General features: G+C 40.7%; 1 protein-coding gene across 1 annotated transcript in view; it reads right to left on the bottom strand.

Moving 5' to 3' along the window:
* Window positions 1-12146: 12146 nt before the first annotated feature.
* Window positions 12147-21992, bottom strand: part of TSHZ1 (teashirt zinc finger homeobox 1) — a 54137-nt gene continuing 44291 nt past the window's right edge. Inside the window, exon 2 of the mRNA XM_056330220.1 lies at window positions 12147-16766. Within this exon, the coding sequence (XP_056186195.1) occupies window positions 13585-16766 (3182 nt within the window). The 3' untranslated portion in view covers window positions 12147-13584. The remainder of the gene's footprint in view (window positions 16767-21992) is intronic.

The following is a 21992-nucleotide window of genomic DNA, read 5'->3' as shown; positions in this document are numbered from 1 at the left end:
ACTAGGAGAAACTAATGGCAAGGCTGTTGAAAGACCTCTCCACTTTTAACCCCCTTGATACAAATTCAGACTTTAGTCAGACAAACAAAACCCTCTATGTCTCAGTTACACATTTTTTAATCATACGACTCCCTTTGGCCTGTGTTAATGGTCAGTCCCCAGCACATGAGGGAAAAAAAGAAGTGTGGGGTGCGGGGACGGGTGTTGGAAGTTATCTAGGAACACATATGCTTTCCATGCCATGCCATAATGCCATACACCTTCCAAAATACAGCTGGAGGAGGCTGCCTAGTTGTTCCCTGAGCAAGGCCGTGGCACTGAGGACCCTGCAAGCTGTGATCCTCCTGCCAAGCCAATGCTGGTGATGAACAGAAGGCTAGGCAACCATGCCAGTATCTTTTACCATGCAGAGAGAGCAGGCTGTGGCAGATGATAATGGGGCTTGTGGGGACAGTGGGGGGAGTCGCCTGTCTCAGGACACAAGCCCTTTTCTTAGATTCTTAGATTTTGTTCTTGGGAGTAATCTTGCCCTCCTTCTCCCCTCCCTCCCTCCTTCGTTTTCTTCTTTGACGTGCAGCCCTGCTCCGGTGTACTGCCTGAGTGGGAATTGCCTGCAGGTCCTGATGTAATAGCTGTGCCATATGGTCCCTTCACACAGCGGGAAGGTGGAAAAATCCAGAAGGAAAAAAAAACAAACCAAAACAGCAGCAACCCTGGAAAACTTTATGTAGCAGCTCAGCAGAACTACAGCTGTGGCCACAAACAGCGGCAACAACTGGAATATTATGCATGATGCATAGGGCACCGCAACAGCACACAGCCTCCCCAGAAGGCAGCTGAGCTTTATGTCCCATTTAACTGAGAAACCTCCCCGTGTACCGTAAAGCCCCATTAAAGCACACAAGCAGGTGTGGCAACCCTGGTGTTTTCAGTGGTAGATCACTCGGCTTCTCTTGCCTCCAAAGTACCCTCCGCTGGCTGCCTTTCTCCAGGTGTTTGCAGAGGAACCTAATGAGACTGATTGGGACATGCTGATCAGCTTTCATTATAAGCTGTTCTCTAGCAGTCCGATTAATCAAAATAATGGTATGTGCTGTGCATGTATTTTATGGCAGTATCCAGTTTTGCTTTCAAAACTAAAATAAGACACCTGTTTTCCCCACCCTGTCTTGCTGAGTAGTCCCTTTAAGAGCATAACCTTGTTATCAAATATACGATATACCATCAGAGCTGGGGAGCTTCATACGCACATAAATATCACTCTTCCAGTTTGTGCTTTTTATACTAGCAGAAGAAGCTAATGGAAATAAATTCAGTCCATGGGTCAATTACAGGCTTATTTTCATATTTATGGACTTAATACTTCCACACACAAAAAGATTCTAATGATAGCCTAAGGCACAGAGTAATCAAAACAACAGCTATTGAAAGAGAAGGAACCAAAGAAAAGTACCACTTTGAAATTCTACCCCCATCTCCTGATATTGTTATACACACTACATAAAAAATGCTTCTTCACAAATGAGTATGATTTTTACCTACTTACCGTCAGCATAATGTTAAAAAGAAACGAAAGGCAAGAGTTGTTACTGGAACAAAAGCCACACTTTTTCCACCTCCAAATTCAAGAAATTAATGCTTTGATATGAACAATCAAATCTCCTTCTTTCTTCTTCTTCCTCCTTGTCCCTGTGTTGGTTTTAGTTAAGGAGGCAGGATTTCATGCTTCCTTCATGGATGGGGGATGCCCACGTGCTCTGCAGTGACCAAAGGATCCCAGAGGCACCCCCTCATTAAAGGCAGCAGGTGCCCATTCCTCGCTGACTGGCTGCATGTGTCTTTGGAGGCTTCACCGATGCCTGGGGGAAGGAGGAGAGGGAAAGACTAGCTTTAGCTTGCTCTGCAGAGCTGCCAGGGTAGGCAGCAGCCAGGTATGGACTTCAGAGTGGCTAAAGGAGCCGCTGCTCTGCCCTGCCCTGCCCTGTGGAGGGACGGACCCCTTCTCCCCTAATGCTGGCCATGGAGGGCACACAGGACCCACCCCCTCCCTTGCTGTTATCATTTGAAGCAGCCCCCTCCAAGATAATTCAGAAATTTCCTCCTAAGTATTAGCAATACATACAGATATTTGTTATCCCAGCTTGTTCTCATGTATACTTCATGCACCAAGCAAGGTTATGGGAGGAAAGAAGGGAGCATGTTCAAGCTTTCGATGCCAACTGCAGTACGATGGACTGCACAAGCTATCACAGAGCACTTCACGCATTGCAACTGCATCGCGTTGTTTCTGGAGTTGGTTATTTATTAACAGTCACTAGATTGGAGCATCATGCATTTGATTAGATAAATGATACGCTGTTACTTGGAGCATTTTGTGAAGTTGTAATAATCTCTATTGACAACACATCTATTAGTTTGTCGCAATGTTTTCTAGCCATCAAGAGGACTTTTATGGATCTGAATTCAATGCAAAGGACCCTAAACCTCAAGCCTTAGTTCTCAAGAAATCTGACATGAGAAATAGCAAAAGAAAATGAATTATTTTCCTCATTTGCTGATTATTTCCACGGCCCCTAAATGCCTATGAATAAACTCTGCCACACCACCTGACACAAGAAAAATAGCCATACAGGAAGCTTAATATTTGCTGTAACCTCCGTTTCCTGGAGCTGGAGCGCTCCCTTAAATAATTTACAGCTCTAAAAGTGAGATAAGACTATCTCCAGTTCTGGCTTTGTTGTGTGTCCTGGGTTATTCTAAACCACTTTCTGCAAGGGACATCCATCATTACAGACCCAGCTTTACCTTCATCCCCCATAGACATCTGAGAGACAGCAACTGGAAAGAATGCCAGAACAGGAGATAGTCTGATGTCATTTTAATGATTGTAAATTATTTAAAGAAGAATACCACAGCCAGAGTCCCCGTCATTTGAAAGTGTTTGCTAAAATGTCTAAGAGGTCTTGAGTGACAATCTCCAGTACACATACACAATGAAAATAAGGTTAATGACTCTCATGTGAAGAGGGAAGTACATAGGGCAGGACAGCAATTGTTCGCTTTCACATCGCAGAACTCTTGATAAAGAAGGGAATTGCTCCACTCAGGAACTACTCCATCAATTTTTGCTACATTCCAGTAGCATTAATAAGATCAATGGTATTAAAAGCAATAAAACCCCAGTCCATCTAGGACCCCAACTTTTACCCGCTCCACTCGACATACTAACTTTGGCTGACGTCACTGGTATAGCATCAGATTTGCTGGGATCCAGGAGGCAGAGAAGTTCCAGAAGCTGCCAAAACTGTTTTGCTGCAGCTAGAAAGGAAGCAAGAAGGGAAGAATTATGAAGACGGTAACAACTGTTGTGATAGATTTGGATATGAAACTGCCCTGGCAGCTGTGACCCTAGACTGAGCTTAGTGGTGGGCAGTGGGGAGCTTCCTAACCCGGAGGGTAAGGAGGCAGAGAAGCACCACAAAGAGCATCAGCTGACCTCTTGCCTCAGGGACCGAAATGGCTTGGACTGTGATCTTTTCAACTGCCTTCTCCAAATGGAAATTTTAAAGACAGTGCCATAGCTGAAAAGACACTGGCAATGTCAAGAAATGCTTTCTATGCAGTATTACAAAGTCTTTCACTGCAGATTACAGCATGTATCTTCTCTGCCATACAGGCATTATCTTATCTCTTTAGAAGACGGGTAGGTTCAGCCACACAGAGGTCGTACCCAAACTCACATACAGAGCTGGGAATTAGGACCCATCAAGCTGCACTGTGGCAAAGTCAGACATGGTATCTGTTGACTTCAGTGGGAACCCCAGCATAAAAAACCCGATGACCTACTGTCATTTGAGGCATTTTCTCACGTGTCTCACACATGTGCTCAGGGCACTATACATTGGCTCTAGGTCCCTGAACTATGGGAAATGGCAGGCTCCCTGCACGGCTGCTTCAGTTGTGCTCCTCATTTCAGGCCATTGTTCCAGACTGTATCTTTTGTTTGGGCCTTGGCAGGCAGTAAGACAGAGAATGCTAATGAATGTCTTTGCTCCAAGCACAATATAAGAGAGGCGTCTCATTTTCATTTTCTTTCCTGTGAGTCTTGAGTTTTAAACTTGAGCTATGCAATGGAAATGAAATTCCCCTTAAAATGATGGGCTCTCCCCTTCATGTAGATAGTTGAAAGATAAACCACTTCTCAGGCAAACCCGCACAGCCTTAAATGTTAGAGAGCAATACAGACATGCAATTTATTGTTGCAGAATGGAAACTCTTGGATATTTATTGGTAAAAATAGAAAATTCCTCTTCTACAATTTAGACCTCAAGTACTGGCTATACTTAGACATTTGACAGAGGTGACTGTGTTGCTTCAAAATTGGTAGGAGAAGCTGGCACCATCATAACACCACCTGCGGCTTCAGTTTGTTTCACCTAAATTTTTACCGCAAGAATCATGGGCGATTTCCTCACTTTTGGAGAGGTTCTTGGTGGTGGTTGTCAGCAGCACCCTCAGCAGCGCTGCTTATCCCAAATCTGCAAAGTCTCTTTTATATGTGTATATACATTCCATCTGGCATTGCACAGAAGTCAGTTTATCCTGAATTGATCATACTTGTCTGGTGTAAGCAGAACTTCTAGTTTTCTAAAACTCTCAGGAAATGCAACCAGGAGTTTGATACCTAATTAAATCATCTCCCCAAAGTTTCTGGCCCTCTGCTGGCTGAGATTTTCAGAAAGTGTGCAAATAATGGTTTTGTCTTTCAGCAGGCAGCGTTGAGCATCCACAGCCACCACCGCCTCCCAGGGAGCTCCTGCCTGTTTGACAGTTTTGAAAATCATCAAGTCATTAAGGTACTATTTAAATTAAGAGCAAGGACCTAATTTTAGGTACCAGTATCTGAAATCCGTGTGCGCTCATTGCCATAATGTCAAAATTCCTCACACTTGGGATGGAACAGGACTTCTTCAGTCTGAACTCCATACATCAACTCATATAGTCTTGACCATTCCCTTTTGGTTCTTTTTCTTAGTGAAGCTGTCCCTGCCCACTCCTTTCCTGAGTCTTAAAATAAAATAAACATCTTGGTGATTTGCATTTGTGTGGAGATAGTCTGCGTGTATGTGCATACACATATGCTTGCATGTGTGCATACCTAAATCAAAGTACTTTAAAAGCTTTACTGTGTCTTAATACACACTGCATATCATCAGTGGAAGTTTTCACTGTGTTCATAGAAAGGTGTGTGTGTCTGTGTGTGTGTATGAGAGAAAGAAAGAGCAAGAGAGACAGACGGAGAGAGGCAGAGAGAGTGTACCAGGAATTATCTATGCATAAAGAAATTAAAAGAGAATATTTTTCCAGAGCAATTGAAGCCCATCTCCTGAACAATGACGACAGCTCCTCATTTTCGACAACAATAGAGGGCACGTAGGAGTCAGCTCATTAGAATATCTGTGGCTCTTTTCTGTTCTTTCTGCATTAAGCCCCCATAATGTCAGTTGTCACTTATTAATGACAATTAACTAGTAATCAGCAGTGAGACTCTTCGAGGTGGTCCTTGCCTGACAGGTAAAGAAAGAGAACATTGCGTAGTGCCATGCAGTGACATGGAACCTTCAAAGGGAGCACGGCATTTCCATAAATTATTTCAGAAAGAAATTTTCTTTTAGACATTCTCTTTAAAGCATTAGGATCTTTAACCCTAGAAGGACTATATGGTTGCAGCTGTCCTCCCTCCCCCCCTCCCCTTATCACTTGTATTGGATAAAATTGGAAGGCAGCCTGATCTGTCATGTAACCCAATTCCCATCTGGGGCTGGAATAGCTATCAACCCACTCTGCTGAAACTATAAATACTTTCCCTTGATACTCAACCTTAAGTGCTCACTTAAAATGATGGCCAGGTATCAATAGTGAAGTTGCCAATTGAGACCAGCAAGGTGGATGGCCAGCTGAAACGGTGACACATCTATTATAATGTCTTTAAAAATTAAATGACTCGCCAAATTATGTACATGTGTAGCCTATGAAACTTGCACCACACTCCTCCCTCTTTCTGATGGCTTTTATACCCACTTGTTATGTCTTGTCTTAAATGAGATAGCAATTACTGCTATTGTGTGTTTTTAGAGTAACTAGCATACTCGGGGCCCTGGACCCTGATTGATATTGCAATACAAATTTGATGTAGTTATTAACCTTAGAAAGACTAATAAAAACCCAGCCACCAACACCAAAATAACCATCAAGTTTCCCATGCACAGCTGTCCTCTTTGCTCCTCTCCCCACCTTACACAGTACCAGGTGAAGAGAGTCACATTTCGTTCAAGCTCTTTGCTCAGGCCTCCCTCCTTACTTCTCCCTCTGCCTGACCCTCCAGCTTTCGAACAGGCAATCCTGTGAAGTCTTTACATTAAATACTTCAGCTGTCCACTACAAAACCTTCTTTCCCTCCTGAGACAAATTCAGCCTCGATCCATGGTTTTTTGCAAGAGGTCAGAGAGGTTCCCAAACATCACTCAGGCATGCTTGTATCTTCCAGCACAGAGCCCCTTTAAGCTTCACCTAGCTAGGTCGCCTTTTGTTTCCTAACAGGCAAACAGGCCTTCCAGTCTTTTCACCCCTCTCCGGCCTTGCTTTCAAAATCCCTGCTGTCTGCTCTTGCTAATAGCAATTATTCTCCTATCATTTCTTTTCCCCATTTTTTCCTTCTTCTCACATGGGATCTCCAAGATCCAATTCTTTTTTGTGCTGCTTTACCCTTCTGATGGCTGCTGTTCCTTAGACCCTGTTCTTAGTCGTTCCTCAGTCCTATTTCTTCTTTGCACTTTTCCAGATTCCCAGTTGTCAAAGCACACTTTAAAAATGTGAAATGTGACACTCACCATCCCCCAAAACTTGAGTGGAGGATCCCCATGCAATGTTAAGTCTAGACCTGCTGCCTTTTTTAGAGCAAAGCTGTCTAATTTTTCACATTATCCCACCACAGAAAAGTAGTGATGAGGAATAGCAGAGACAGTTAGTGCTAAATGCTGCAAACTTGAGCAAGATAGCACTTCAGAGGCAGCTAAGAATACAACTTTTCCTTCAACATAAAGCCACACAGTACTACAAAGTGCATCCTTGAACCACACTTTATCATGGTGCTACACTTTATAATTATTAATACAGCATGCCCATTGCAAACATGCTGAGTGTGTCTCACCTTGGACTGCCAAGTAATATACCAATTGTGGGCAGTGTCTGAGCCTGTAGTGTTTTTGAGAGACAGCATTTGCACATTAATAAACTTGAAGCTTGCCTACCGTGAGAATTTTCCAGTTAAACCATTATAGTTACACTGGGAGCATTAGACAGTTTCCCTGCCACGGCAGCCCTGGGCAGTTTTTCTTATTACAGAATAAAAGTGGCTTTTTCCAGTTTGGCTTACATTGCTTCAAAGTACTTTAGTCTAAATTGAAAAAAAGTCCAGAATGAAAATGCCTAGGGAGTGACATATCAGTTAGGAAAGCCATTAATGAATCTCACATCCTACCTATAGCAGGTCTAGCTTTCCCTTGGAACATGGGATGAACAGAAGCGATCTACTACACAACTTTTCCACCTTTACAAGTACTAAGCAATGAGGTGTCAAACACCCTGAAGCCAAAGGGCAGCGTTTTCCAGAGTCGCTTCTTGTATTACCAGGCATAAAGGGTTAATCTGAGGTGAAGAGGACATCTGAAAACATAAAAGTTTGTACTTATTGATCAATATAAAAATTGCCTGCTATCCCATTCTTCTCCCTCTCAGTCCACCCTCAAACTCCTTGCAGAACTACAGTGACTTTGTGGAGCCGCTCTGCCAGTTCTCCTTGCTGTGCTGGAGACTGGGAGAAGAGCAGGGAGAAGAGGATGTTCTTGACACTGAGCCTGTAGCAGTGCTTCCGTGACAACAAATAAGATGTTACATGTTGGAACCGTGCAGTGATAAACTAAGCCTAACCAGGACTTGAAGAAGAAGGTTAGTTTTCACAGAATGGTGCTACTCAGAAATGCTCAGGTTAAACCACAATTTCTTTGCATGTCCCAATACACTGTGCGGTACTGTGGAGAGAGAAGGTGAGAGTGGAAAGAAATCTTGGTTTTCCCTAGCTGGATTTCACTTCCAGACGCAGTCTTCATGATTTTACAGCAATGGTCTCCACTAGCTGCAGAATGGTGGCAAATGGCATGTGACCCAATCTGTCTGTCCACGTCTGAAGACAATACCCATTTCCAAAGTACAGCAATGTGTCTTGCCATTCAAAAATACCAAACCTCAGGACTGGTATCTGACCTCAGCACTATGTAGTCCTGAGTACCCAAACTCTTCTGAGTGTCAAGGGGTGTAGAGATTCTGAGCATGGTGATACAGAGTATAATATAATGAAACTGAAGTGCCAGCTGGCAGGTTAAATGCATTTTGCCAAACTGATTTAGCACCCACCAGTCCACTAGTGAACTTACTTGAAAGAAACTGCTTGCTCATAGCTATTGGTTCTTCCATCCCAGATTATATTTGACTGAACTCAACTACTTATTCTCATTATAAACATTCTGGGGAGTAAGGAACTGTGCCTGAGAGCATGCTCTAGTGGCTAGACCTCTACCTGCTGGTCAGGAGGTTTGGGCACCGTTTCTGACGATGTGATTTTTAGCACACTGCTTTCTGGATTCCACAATCAAGTGGGTCATCTTTTGGGTAGGAACTATGGGTACCACTCCACTTCTGTGCTTCTCAGACAAGCGCTAATAAAAAATTCAATTTGTGCACACTGTAAGGAGAAGGCTTTGGAGAAGTTGTTGTGTACACAGAGAGATGACTTCAACCTGCATTACCATGAATTGTTGGCCTATATTTGCCTAATACATCCCATCAGCCCTTAAGATTTCATGATCTTAATTGTATGCTGTTCTGAGCTCTCGACTCCTAGAAGAGCAGATGGGTTGCAAGCAACCAAACATCACCTGTTCTAATATTGGTTGTCTGAAAATAAACAGGTCCATTAGCCATGTATCAGTGTTTGCCATTCTGATCTCTTGGTACTAAACTATTCTAAAATCAGTTTTACGATATCACTAGACAAAAACACAAAGCTGAGAAGATGCCAGATAAAGAAGCACATTTCCTAAATTATACTAACCTCAGGGAATCTGCATCACCTAAATATACTTGTAAAATATTCTCCTTTTTTACAACACACCCAGTTTTGGGTATCAATACTTTCAGTCAGATACAGTACCACCTTTTAGTTAAATAGCATCTTTCATCCCAAAATGTGGTCACTCCACCTACCTATAGGATGAAGGCAACTATACAGAGTGATGAAGAGAAACTGTGCAAAGCCACTTGAAAAATTATGCGAAGAAGCCCAACCAGAACAGCAGGGAAAGCAAAAAACTGGAAAAATCATATTATTTAGATTAGTATCTGGCCAGTAAATTGGGGTTAGCATTCTATTCTCACACATGGACGGAAAAGGACTCTGCTTTTAAATTTCAGTGAACAGATGATGAAATCCCACTTCTTGCTACTTTCATGCTGGGAGAGTAACCCAACACTGCATCAGCTGGGAGACTGACACCTACAGAGCTGCAAGAACTCTCCACATGGAAACTGGCCTCTCCTTGAAGGTCTCCTAATCAGGACCCCTGCCGTATTATTTAAAGAATATAACACGTTCAAATTTGAGATGGCTTTGGAAATTGCACGCAGAAGCTGATGCAGGGTGTCTTGACTAGTCTAATGCAAGATACTGTGTATATTTTTATGCCTTTATACTTAATTGCAATTGCATTTTAGTGGCCTCCATGATAAGGACAGATTATGTTTGGTGTCATTATTACCAGCGTAACTACCCAGAGAAAGCCATAACAAAGCTACATTGCAGAAGACATTAGTGAATATCCCAACAAATGCTATTGAAAAAGAAAAAAAAAAAGTCATTTCATTTGGGACTATTGTCATCAGTACACAGATCCCTCAGATTTGCAGTGGTTTGCATCAGTTTCAGAACAGCAATACAGAAAAGTACACAGAAGCAAAAATCAAACCTGTGAAACAAACCAAGATCTTCCCCTCCAAGAACAGATACAAGCAACCATGTAAACACCAGCAATGTAATGCTGAAAAGTAGCTTTATACATCTCTAAAAAGACTCAGATACAATGGATTTTGAATATATCACAAAATAGGTATACAGCCTTACAGAGACTACTACAGGTTTTAAGGGTCTTACATCTTTTTTCTTCAAGACCAGTCCTGAAAGGCTACATGGTCTCTTCCACAGAGCAAGGAGTAGTTTTAGTAGCTACTAGCAGAATAGCACAAAGTAACTTTTGTTGAAATCTTATTAAAACAGAGAAGAAATAAACCTGCAAACCAATTTTGAGGAAAGAATAACTGTTTTAAACCGTGCAGGTTTTTTTTAAAGAAAACTTTTTGGAAATACGATATTCAAACAGAAGTGGCAAAAATCCAAAGAATGAAGAACATACTGTCACTGTGCTTCATTTCGTTAAGCAAGTGAAACATTCGAGCCCTCAGATTTTCACTTTGTATTTCAGTCTTAGAAAGTGTTACATCAGCATAGTCGCCAGGTTAGAATAAACTGCTGGTTTATTCTAAATGGACTTTCTTCAGACACTGGCACAGATGATGACTGATTGTCCAATTCTGAAGCTATCAGAACTGAACGGATTTAGCAATGTCATAAACACCTCTCGAGGGAGTCACCTGGTGTTGAGAACTCACTTTACATGCCGTGTTTCAAAATTAGTTTTAATGGATTTACATTAGATTCAAACCCACTTTAGAGCTATTATTTCTGCCTTTCAACCTTTTCACCCTACTGCAATGCAATACAGCACATTCTATAATCACATGTTTGCAGGCCCGTGGTAAAGTAAACAAAACTTCAAAGAGTTATTATTTAAAGACTCTGTGTTACAGCCATAGGCCTGACTGTTATTCTTCCTCACCACCCCTTTGGGCCCAAAGTACATAATCATCCAGTAATTGAACTGAAATGTCTAAATGGCTGGATCCCCTGAAGGACATAGGTAGTTAGCAGAGAAGAAAGTAAGGGACATTTAAAAAAAACACCCTCGTGGCACTTTCCTGCACTACTTAGAAATACTATGTAAATGTAACTGACCTGGACTTGCGAGGCTCTTGCAGAAAAAAGAACAATGCACCAATTTTCCGAGACTGTAACTAAAGTAAACATTAAATATAGAACTGTGCTGTATTTGGAAGCAAAGATCTTACATTTAATGTGCTTTCAGAAAAACTGGGAAGAAGGAACAGAAATATACAAATGTACACAGAAGTATATAGAACACAACAGTATCCCTAATACCATGTGAAAGCAAACCCCTCTAGGTCCTCATATTTAACAGCCCCTCCGAAAAGTGTAATGGATAGCAGATCCCAGTCTTTCATACACTGTAACTGTCAAAGTGCTCAGGAGATAGAGTAGTGAAGGCTCTGACAGCTCTCTTTTACATTCTAAATGACATCTGTGTTCAACAGAACAGAAATAAAGATTAAGGGAAACACCTGATATGATAGCACTCAGCTTACCTCAAAATGCAATATTTAAAAAGTACAGAGAAACATAGGTCTGCTTTCTTGTACTGTAAGTAAAAACTGGTGTCAAAGCCTCAGAGGTCTTCACTGCTGCCAGAAAAGCAAGTACCGTAGCATTCAACAGACTACAGGGGCAGAAGCCATAGCCTCTGACTATGTAACTGTTGAAATCCAAAGGTGTTTTGCCTGAGAAGGAAGGGAGCAGACAGTCTTTGAATGCACACAGAAAATGGCTATGGGAACAGTTATGCAAGCACAGGAAAATTAACTCGGCCAAAACCTTTGCAGCCCTTCTTCTACTTCAGTGATGGGGAGAGTGCCCATCGCTAATTGGTGGCGCCCCACTGATTCTGCAACTTTTGCAGTACATACCCACTGCAAACCTCTTCTAAGAGGCTATTGGTATTACGGCTTTGAATGAAACCAGAGGTGATTTCGAATAGGTTTTTGCTGGTTGGTTACATAAACCATGCCTCTTATTGCTGGAATAACACCTCAAATGCAATATAATGACGACATGACAATGTATGTAAATCAAGAACTGCATGTGGGTTTATTTTACACTTGAGAAAACAGTGGATTTAATTGTGTGAACCAAAATGTACTGTACAATATTAATGATAAAACATCAAAATGTATAATTCATAGTGCATTGCTTGCTTTATTTTTATTTATTTATTTTTTTTGTCAGATAGTTCCTTTAAGTACATGCATCTCGAAAGATGCAGGTGCCAGTAAAATTCCTCTATTTATATCAAGCTGCAGGAACTAAATTTTATTCAAAAAGTGTGGTTTTACATTATATACACAGAAATCGAATATAAAATGACAATATAAAAAGTTAAAAGAGAAAGCATACAGCCAGAAGGTACAAAGAAAGTTGAACAGTTTAAAATGGTACGATATGTAACATGTATTTTTTTAAGCTGATGCTGGCCATTTACAAGGAACAGAATCCAACATTTGCCCCGTTTTGTTTTCATTTACCAATGCAGCACACTATAGAAAGGTCAGCTTGTACCAAAGCTTAACATTTGTAAATAACTATAAACTGCAGTATTTTACAGGAAAAAAACAAACAAAACAGGAAAAAAAAAAAAAGAACAAAAAAAAAGGAAAATAAAATAAAAGAAAGAAAAGAGCATTTTTACACTTGTTTTAAATAACAGCTTGCATACTTTTTTGTTTTTGTTTTTGGCCAAAAAGTGGCAATTCTCAGCATCCAGAGGGTTTGGGCATAGTGGCAACTTGGTTTGCTTTTTTTTTTATTATTTTTTTTATTTAAGTTATACAGTTGTGGCTTCCTAACCCCTTGAGTACTATACAGCTCTCCTTCTTCCAAGGACTGCATGCACAATTTCTTCACAAACCAGTTCTGCATTAAAAAAAAAAGAAGAAGCTCATTCATTTAAAAAAAATAAGTTCTGCTTCTGACACAGCTTTTGTTTGAATGAAATGCCTTTAAGCCTTTTGTTTTGTTTTTCCTTATTTACTTATTTAGTCATTGGGAAAGGCACAAAAATGCTATTACAGTTCTCAGAGGGTTAAAACTTGACACTACCAGGTTCTGTGACCTTTATTGTCATGGCAACTTTGTAATTTTAGGATGTCTCTTTATCATTGTTCTTTGTGTCTTTCTTTACGGCTAAATTAATGTCTCTCAATAGTGTCTCCCACTATATTCTACAAAAGATAGCTTAACATCAAGGACAGATGTTGAAAATAAAGGTCAGACTTTGACTCACAAAAATAAAAACAGAAACAAAAAATAACCATGCACAGATCAGACAAAGAGCATATAAATATAACTACAAAATAAGTGTAAGAAAAACCAAGGTCCAGATAGGCAGTTCAGCAACAAAAGTAAGACTGATTTCAGAGGCTCAGGTCAGGCCTAGTGCAGTACTATGAAGAAGTTTAGTGCAATGTTCCTGTGGTCACTTGCATACCTGGCTGCTTACCTGGACGCTATTGTTTTTCTAACTCAGTTACATAGATCAGATGGTCCTCTGGGGACTTGCCATGTGTTTTACTAAGGTGCAGTTTGACTGCATGCTTGCTTGCAAAAGTTCGGTTACAGAGCTTACACTGGAATGTGGAGCCTAAGTCCTCCTCGGCAATTCCAAGTGAGCCCAAAGTCTTGTTTGCGAGGACTTTTGTAACATTCTGCTGTTCTTGAATCTGATTAAGCGGCAACTTTGACAGATCCTTCAAACTAAACCCTAGGTGTGTCTCTAAGTGACTTATGTATGTAGAAGCAGTCCTGAACTGAGAGGCACAATCATTGCAAAAGAAAACAGGATGTCCTGTGTCCAAGTTCTTTAAAAATTTAGTTCCACCTGTCCTCCTTAACTGATACTTCACATTGGCCAGCCAGTGGCTAATTGTGGTCATGGAAAGACCAGTAAACTTAGAGATGTGTACCCGCTCTTGTGGACCTAGGTCCGACATAATGTATTTGCCTTCCGGGGTCTCCCTCAAGCTGGAAGCAAACTGGGCCTGAAGGATCAGAAGATGCTGAGGGTTCCAGTTGGACTGTCTGCCCTTCCTCTTGTGTACTGGTGACAGTTCATCCAAAGCTTCCTCAAAACTGCTCCCATCAGCATCAGACTTCTCTGACACGGTAGACGGAGTTGAAGACTTGGGTGTCAAACGCCCTGTGAGGTTCTTCACCATATCAGAAATATCCAGCAGGGCGCTCTCCCTCAGCGGGGATGAGGCAGAGTCAGCCACACTGGAAACAAGAGGTTTGTTTTTGGACTTTGTTAAATCAATAGGTTGATCACTGTTCTCATAGTAATACCGGTCAATAGCATCAGCCTGCTTGACCGGAGTGGTTGGGTAAATGGGTTTGTCCAACATGCTGTTGCTAATTTTGTACAGCATGGCCAAAGGGTCCAGAGAGGGGCTTACCGGCTTAGAAATTTTGCCTAAGTGGGTATTCATAATGGACTGTAAAGCACTCAATGGATTAATGAAGGATGGCTCAGGTGAATGATCTGTGATGATTCCTAAATTATTACAGCCATTTGCAACCTTTGTTTTAAGTGGCTCTGTACCATTTGGCGTATGTGCTTCTGCTGGACTATCCTTTTTGACCTTCTGAACTTCTGTCTCAGAGCTCTTCTTCTGCTGCTGTTTGTTATTTATTTCTTCTGGTTTGGGGAAGTCCTTGTTTTCTTTAGCAGCAGGTGACATGGGTTTGACTGGAGAACTCTTCTCTTTCTCCAAAGGCTTTTCTTCCTTCTTCACGTTGATTTTACCTGTAACTTTCTCCACTAGTTCTTCCATAGCAGATACATTGCTCTTGTGAGGTGGGGGTGTGAGATTGCCTGGGGAATGGATGAGTGCGTTGTGTTCTGACGACAGTGATTTCACACTGCTCGCATAAGATGGCTGCATTTGAACGCTCTGCACCGCAGGCTGAAGGGGTTTGACTGTTCCCGGGAGCTGGTAAGCCGCATGGATACTAGGATATCCTCCCCAGGAAGGGGCTCCATTCTGAGCTTTGCTGATAGCTGTTGTCACTGTGTTTTCCAGGGACTTCAGTATGTCTATTCCGCCTTTAGGACTATCATCTAGGTCCTCCTCTCTGAGGTACTGATACAATGTTGTTGGCTCAAATTTCTCTGCAGAGTCCTCATTCTCTTCTTTAATCTTCTTTTCTGTTTCACTGACCACCACCACCTTTTCCTTCTCTAGGTCTTTCTTTTCCTCCAAGTTTGTGGAGCCCACTGGGGAATCAGGCTGTTTTTTAATGTTGGAGGCTGGTAGCCTTGTGTGGGTGGTGGGTGGAAGAGGTATAGACTGGATCTTCTCCTCCACCACAGGGTCCAATACCAGCTGTTTGCCTTTTTTGGAAGCAGAATTGGTCACCTTCAGAAAATGACCAGTGACCATCATGTGAGCAGTCAGCTGCTGCAAAGTGTCATGGGAACTGCCACATTCCATGCATTTCAGTATTTGGGCTTTGCGTGCCTCAAACTGCCAAGTGTAGCTAGCACCATTTTGATAGCCATAGCGGTTGTTCGGAGTCACATAGGGGTTGGCAGTTTTCTGATCCTTTGCAGACTCACCCAGTGAAGCTTCTGCAGCGATCCCTGTCGGCTCCGGTGAACAAGGTGAAGCTAAGTCCTGAAGTGCTCGTTTTTTGGTGGAAGGGACCAATTTAGTGATGGCTGGTACTGGCTCCTTCAGAGGCACTTTCTGGTAATGCTTTGTTTTTATCATGTGGACGCTGAGGTCTTGCAAAGACTCAAATGAATGCCCACAGTACATGCACTTCAGCACTTTTTGGGCATCCTCTTTGCCTTCCATTTCCATAAGTGATCGTTTTCTAGGTTTTGACCACCGTTTGGTCTTATCAGCTTCTTTATCTCTGTTGTCATCACGGTAATGTCCAGTTTCATTCATGTGCACTGTTAGTTCCACCAGTGTGTCATAGGCTGCACTGCAGTCTTTGCATCGGAACTTGCTAGCACCGGTGAACACAGACCCATAAAGTTTATTGTTTTGCCGGTAAAGCTGTACTGTGCTGAAAAGACTAGGCTCTGGGAGAAGTCCATATGATGAGGTCTGCTGCAAAGTTTTAGCTAATGCAGCTTGGTGCCAGTCGTAACCTGAGCCACCACTGTTACTGTTACTAGTACTACTGGTAGTTGTACTGGTACTGGTGTTGGTACTGGTAGTACTAGTACTCTGGGAATTGGCATTGGTGTCGGTACTGGTGGTGTTTTCGTTCTGGCTTATTCCGTTGTTGCTGGTAGTTGGATTGGATTTCTTTAAGTCCAAAGCTAAACTGGACCAGCAAGTCTCTGAAAGCAAATTTGCATACACAGCTTTTATTTGTGCCAAGCTGTCCTGTGGATAGGAAACATTGTCTGTGCACTGAGGATCCTCTTTCTCTTCTTTAGAGGAAGTGCTTTTGAAATGGGCCAGCTGATCGCTGTTTTCACTAAACGGCGAACCATAGCCTGCATCCTGATTAGTTGCAGTGCTGACTGGGGAGTTCTGGTAGCTTTGAGCCTCTTTGATCTCCGCTTCTTCATTGCACAAATACTCATTCTCCTGGATGTCCAGAGACAGCCCATCATCTTCCACACTGTCTTCATCTATTTCTGCTGCTTTCAATTCCTCCTCAGGAACATATGCTAAAATACAGGAGGGGAGATGGCGGGGGGGGGGGGGGGAGACAAGACAAAGTTATTGAACATGCACATTTTACATTGCTGCTGTCTTCTGTACTAAATGCAGTAACCATAAAGACAAATTTTGAAGATACGTTCAGAAACCAAACTCATAATCATTCACACACTCTTACCTATAAATTCGCATACTGTGTCCTGGTTACAGTTTGATATCAGTACTACCTAAGAATAAACTTTGACTTCAGCAGTAAAATATGTGCCAGGACCACAGCAGATACCATAATATCAAACGCAAAATCAAACAAAGAGCCTACTAAACCAGTTTTTATCAACTTAAAAAATGGCCTGGCGCTGAGCTATATTTACTGCACTACGTATGCACAACACATTGCAGCTGACCTGCACCCCTCAGACCTAGGCACTCAGAAATACTGGCTTGACCAACTCCATCTCATCACTGCTGTCTTTTCTGGGAAACCAGCTTTAGCTACAGCTTCAAGGGCCATTTCTGTGTCACTGACACCTGACTCTGATGGAGCTACATGGGGCAAGTGTGTCGGGTCAGCTGTTCCAGGGTCTGCTGGTGGCTGGCTGCACTAGGTCTATCGGAGAGCTGAACAGCTTTCATTTTTACAAGGTAAAAAGGGAAGCAAGACTGTGATTGTTTTCTGAAATGCCTTGGGTATACTCTGCTTCTTGTTACAATCTGATGTGTGTCCATCTACCAGTTTGAAAAGAGCAGTCAGAAACTAAAAGTAAATGTTAGAGATTAATTTTTAAAAACAACAAAAAACTTGAGAGCTCCATCACAGCTTGATTATTGTCTTATGGTAAATATAAAACTTTGCTATTGTATTGCTAACTGGTGGAACTATATAAACTTATCAAACTATGTGTTTATCTATTTCAAACTATTTTTTAAACTAGCAAATGTGATATTCATGAGCAGATGGCCATTACATCAAAACACATTTACTCCAAGGGCCCAATTCACAGAAGTGGCTTACATGTACCTAAGTGATAAATGTACACTTCCATTGCAAAGCAGAAAACATACTTGTACACATTTCCCTCCAGTTTTGTAAAAGAAGCTTTAAAAAAATCACAATGATAATGGAATGTAGATCATTTATAAGCATGTCAAGGTAGAAAACATGGATTGTGAACAATTTTCAGTAACTGAATAAAAAAAAATGCCTGCTTGTCAGGTGAACTGTGCAGCAAATGCTGCTGAAAGGTGGCCTATGTCCCTCCATGGAACAATACTGAAAGCAAGCCAGAAAAAGAGGCACTTCTGCTGCTATGTGATATGAAAAAAATATGTATTATCATGTTAACAAAGCCAAGGTCTTCTTCAGTTGGGGGGAACATGAGTAGAAGTTGAGCTTCTTTTTCTACGCAGTTGCTAATATACTCTGAAACTTCTTTTTCTGAAAAGTAAAAAGAATCTTCTCTCACTGGAATATAAACACTCTTTGAAACTTTTTTAAATTATTTTTTTTTAAGAAAAGTAACAGTATTATGGCCTGTACTGCACTCTGTGTTCACCTTTGCAATTCTGTCTTAATGCAGCCCCTAACTACTTCAATATTATCTTTTATGATAAAAGTAGGAAAGTAGTACATCTAGTACTGGGGTAGTGCTGAACCTTGAGATGACTGCATCTTTCATCTGTCCTCTAAGTGTTAATTTTTTTCAGAAGATAATTTGACCTTTTGTGTTTTAAAAAAGTGTTAAGCAGGGTCCAACTCCTTACAGATGCATCAGCCCCAGTTGCTTTCTGATATGTTTAAAAGGACTGGTGAGTACAAAGCACAATAGAAGTTGCTACAGAAATCATCTTGGAGCCAAAGGCCAGGAGGATGCCAGAAAAGCATTATAAAAGCAGGAAAAAAAATCTTAAAAATGCATTTAGTCCATAAAATGAAGAATAAAATACAGAAATAGTAAAAAAACTAAGAAGTCAATCAGCTTCCCAGTCTTGCAGGAATGCTGCTGTTGAAACACTCTGCAGGAGTACAATAGTACCGCTGCAGTTCTGAACTCTGGGTATGCAAGTAGCATTCCCTCTCACAGCTACAGTCTAAGGTCTGTTAGCTCCCTCATTAAACACACCTGCTTTCAGTCATTTCTAACAACAAAAGACAGTAACATTTTTAAGTTTCAGAAAAGTAAGTAACAGTTATAGAAGAATATGGTTTCTGATTCTGAAATTAGGTTTAAATTAAAAAACAAACCAACAACTCCGAGGCCTAAAATGCATAAAAATGGACAGTTACCATCTGGAATTTTTATTTGAAAAAATAACCAACAAAACTTTGTAATGATCAGCAGACAGTCAGCAAGTAGAAGCTGAAAACTGAGGGGGCCCACACCGAGCTTTTATGAACAGCTATATTCTTACTAACCTCAGTGGAACTATGCCAATCCTCTCTAATTTTCACATCCCAATATTTCAATAAATAGCTATAAGAAACTGTTGTAAGATGCTGAATGTTGCTGTAGCTGATAGAGCATTTTGTAAGAATTCATGTGAATTATGTTTAAATCTCTTTACTTAATTCTACTTTGCATAAATATAGATTTTTATAATTGCTCTATACAACCATCTAAATATCTGCTTAAGCAGAACTGAAGTGGCTTAAGTTGAGCCACTGCCCTATCTTTTCTTTTCCTTTATTTATTTATGACGGCGTGTCTTCTCTGTTCTTGTACTTTTGCACTTTACCATAAAAATAAAAGGAGCTAACCCACATAAGAAATGTTAAAACTGCAAGAAAGATCAGTGTTAAACTGCCAAAGCAAAGAAACTGAGTGTTGGGGTGAAATACCCATCTTTCACTTGCTTTCCTAGTCTTAGGTTTGGCTGAGACTACTACACGATTGAGTTCGCTCCCTTACCAATATATACCGCAGCATAAGAATTGTCCAGGACTCCAATTTTCTATGATTTCAGAATTTAAGACAGATTCTAAAAAACCCCATGAATTTATATGATGTGCACACCAATATGTCTGTACAGTTGTTATCTGAAACAATACAAAGAAATAATGCTTCTTAACCAAAAAAGAGAGTAATTTATCCAAAATGTTTAATTTCTATCACTGCAATATGAAAAATTTTATTTAACTCCTTTAGTTACCACAGGATGCACACAATACCTTTTCATTCAAGACTACTAATGTTTTTAAGATGAATAACAGCACACCCAACATATGGTATTTTGCAAGGTCAGTGCAATTCTCTAACTGAAAAGGTTTTTGCTAGGACTAATTCAGTAACATACAAAATTAAAAATGGTAATTTCTAAAAACTTGTATGTTTTACTAGAATTCTCATGGAAATTTGACAAATAAGTAAGCTTCAGAATTTTAAACACAGCAAAAATATTCCTATTATAATTACTTGCAGAGACAAGTAGTGTCATTCGATGTCAAATAAAAGTATGAGATGTCCAGATTCTCCCCCCAAATTATAACAGGTAGATCAACAGACAGATTTCAGACAACAAATCTTTCTGTGACCGAAAAAGTCTCAGCAATCCTCTCCAGATATTCCTGCATCTGCAAAGACACTGCTGGTTTACACATGTCCTGAAACCACACAAAAATACAAAAAGCAGATATAAGCAGTGATCCTCCTCAACAAAAACTATATCCAAAGCAGAAGAAATTACATAACATAATGTCAGCTTTTCTTCTCCTCATTTGTGCATGCACAGACTCTGGCAAATGCATGGTGGAAAATGGGGAAAAAGCTTCACCTTCTGGACAACTAAAATTATGGGGAGCAGGTTTTATTTCTTTTCTTCTTATTAAGTCTTGCTAATATTTTTTTGCCTATAAAATGTGCCTTCTGCATGCCAATGCTTCCCCATAGATACACTGTCATCTCTGAGCAGTGTTAAAAGCTGTGCATTCTAATCTAAGTGGACATGAGACGCTATATATCGTACATGTGAGTAGCACAGCACATTGTGTTTGCTTCAGTGAGAATATTTACACTATAAATACACATCCATTGTTTGAAAAAGCAGACAGAGATCTGAAATGTAAGGATGTGGTTAAAAATATAAATATTCTCACATAAAACCTTTCCATAACCTCAGACCGGTGCTTTTGAAGGAATCTGTCTCTACGGAGGTATTCTTTTCCGTTCAAAAAGGGATTCAGCATTGAATACATTATTTTGAAAAGAACAGAAAGTAACGATTGTATTTGTTTTTAACAGTCTAAAAATCAAATGTAGTAAATTCTTCGAGACTCAATTTTAAATCCTCCAAATAAATAAATTTATTCAGAAGAAACACCTTAGGATTGAAGGCCACAAATCAGTAAAGCAACCAAATACTGAAATAATTTTCACTGAAATACGTATTTCATAGTTTCAACAAATAGGGATAGGTTTAAGTGTAAAATTCTTCACTAAATCAGGGCCTACTCTGGAATTAAACAATAGTGGCACCATGTGAATGGTCACCATTCTTCAACACATGTATTTCCACAGCTTCTAATATTTACCCAGCCAACAGGAGACAGCAGCTGCAGAAGTTTTCACAGCTCACACTGTCACCTTGCACAAACGGCACTCTAGGTTGGGGCTGAGTTCCACTGCACGCATTTCATGTCTTGGGCAAAAAAGTACAGATAGAAAAGACAATCTATAGCTACACATCTCCCTCATTACAGAAAAATGAGAGCGAGAGGGGGGAAAAAAACATTTACAGATACGTTTCCAGAATACATTTTTGAGAGTTTTACAAAAGAATCCAGAATCTCAAATTGCGAGAGGTTAACATGCCTGCTGGAAGATTTGCAAATTTTCTATATTAGTATATACAAATGTTCATGCAAAATTCTGGCACAGGTGCTACAAATCTATGTGTGTGTCTGTATTACAATGTCACTACAGTGGAAAAATATGGCTTAGTTACGACAATGGCTGAGGAGCAGCACAGAATGTCAGACAACCAAATAACCTTACCACAGTGGTTTGTGTCTTTCATTTCTAATTGCAGCAAAATGGGGGGCAAAATACTGGAACCGCCTACCCTCTAATTCTAATGCAATGGGTCTGAAAAGTAGATAAGGTACTGTAACAAGAACAACCTCCATGCTACTAGCAGGTTGAATGATAACCCTTAAAGGCATCCCATTAAAACCCAACAAAACGATTCTTCACCTCCTTCTCTTCTCTCCCCTATCCCCTTAAAATGAATGCTGCAAATTA

This window comes from Falco biarmicus, chromosome 3 (genome assembly GCF_023638135.1).
Source record: "Falco biarmicus isolate bFalBia1 chromosome 3, bFalBia1.pri, whole genome shotgun sequence".
Lineage (NCBI taxonomy): Eukaryota > Metazoa > Chordata > Aves > Falconiformes > Falconidae > Falco > Falco biarmicus.
The sequence above is the reverse complement of the archived record's forward strand: the minus strand, read 5'-3'. Positions and strand labels throughout refer to the sequence as shown.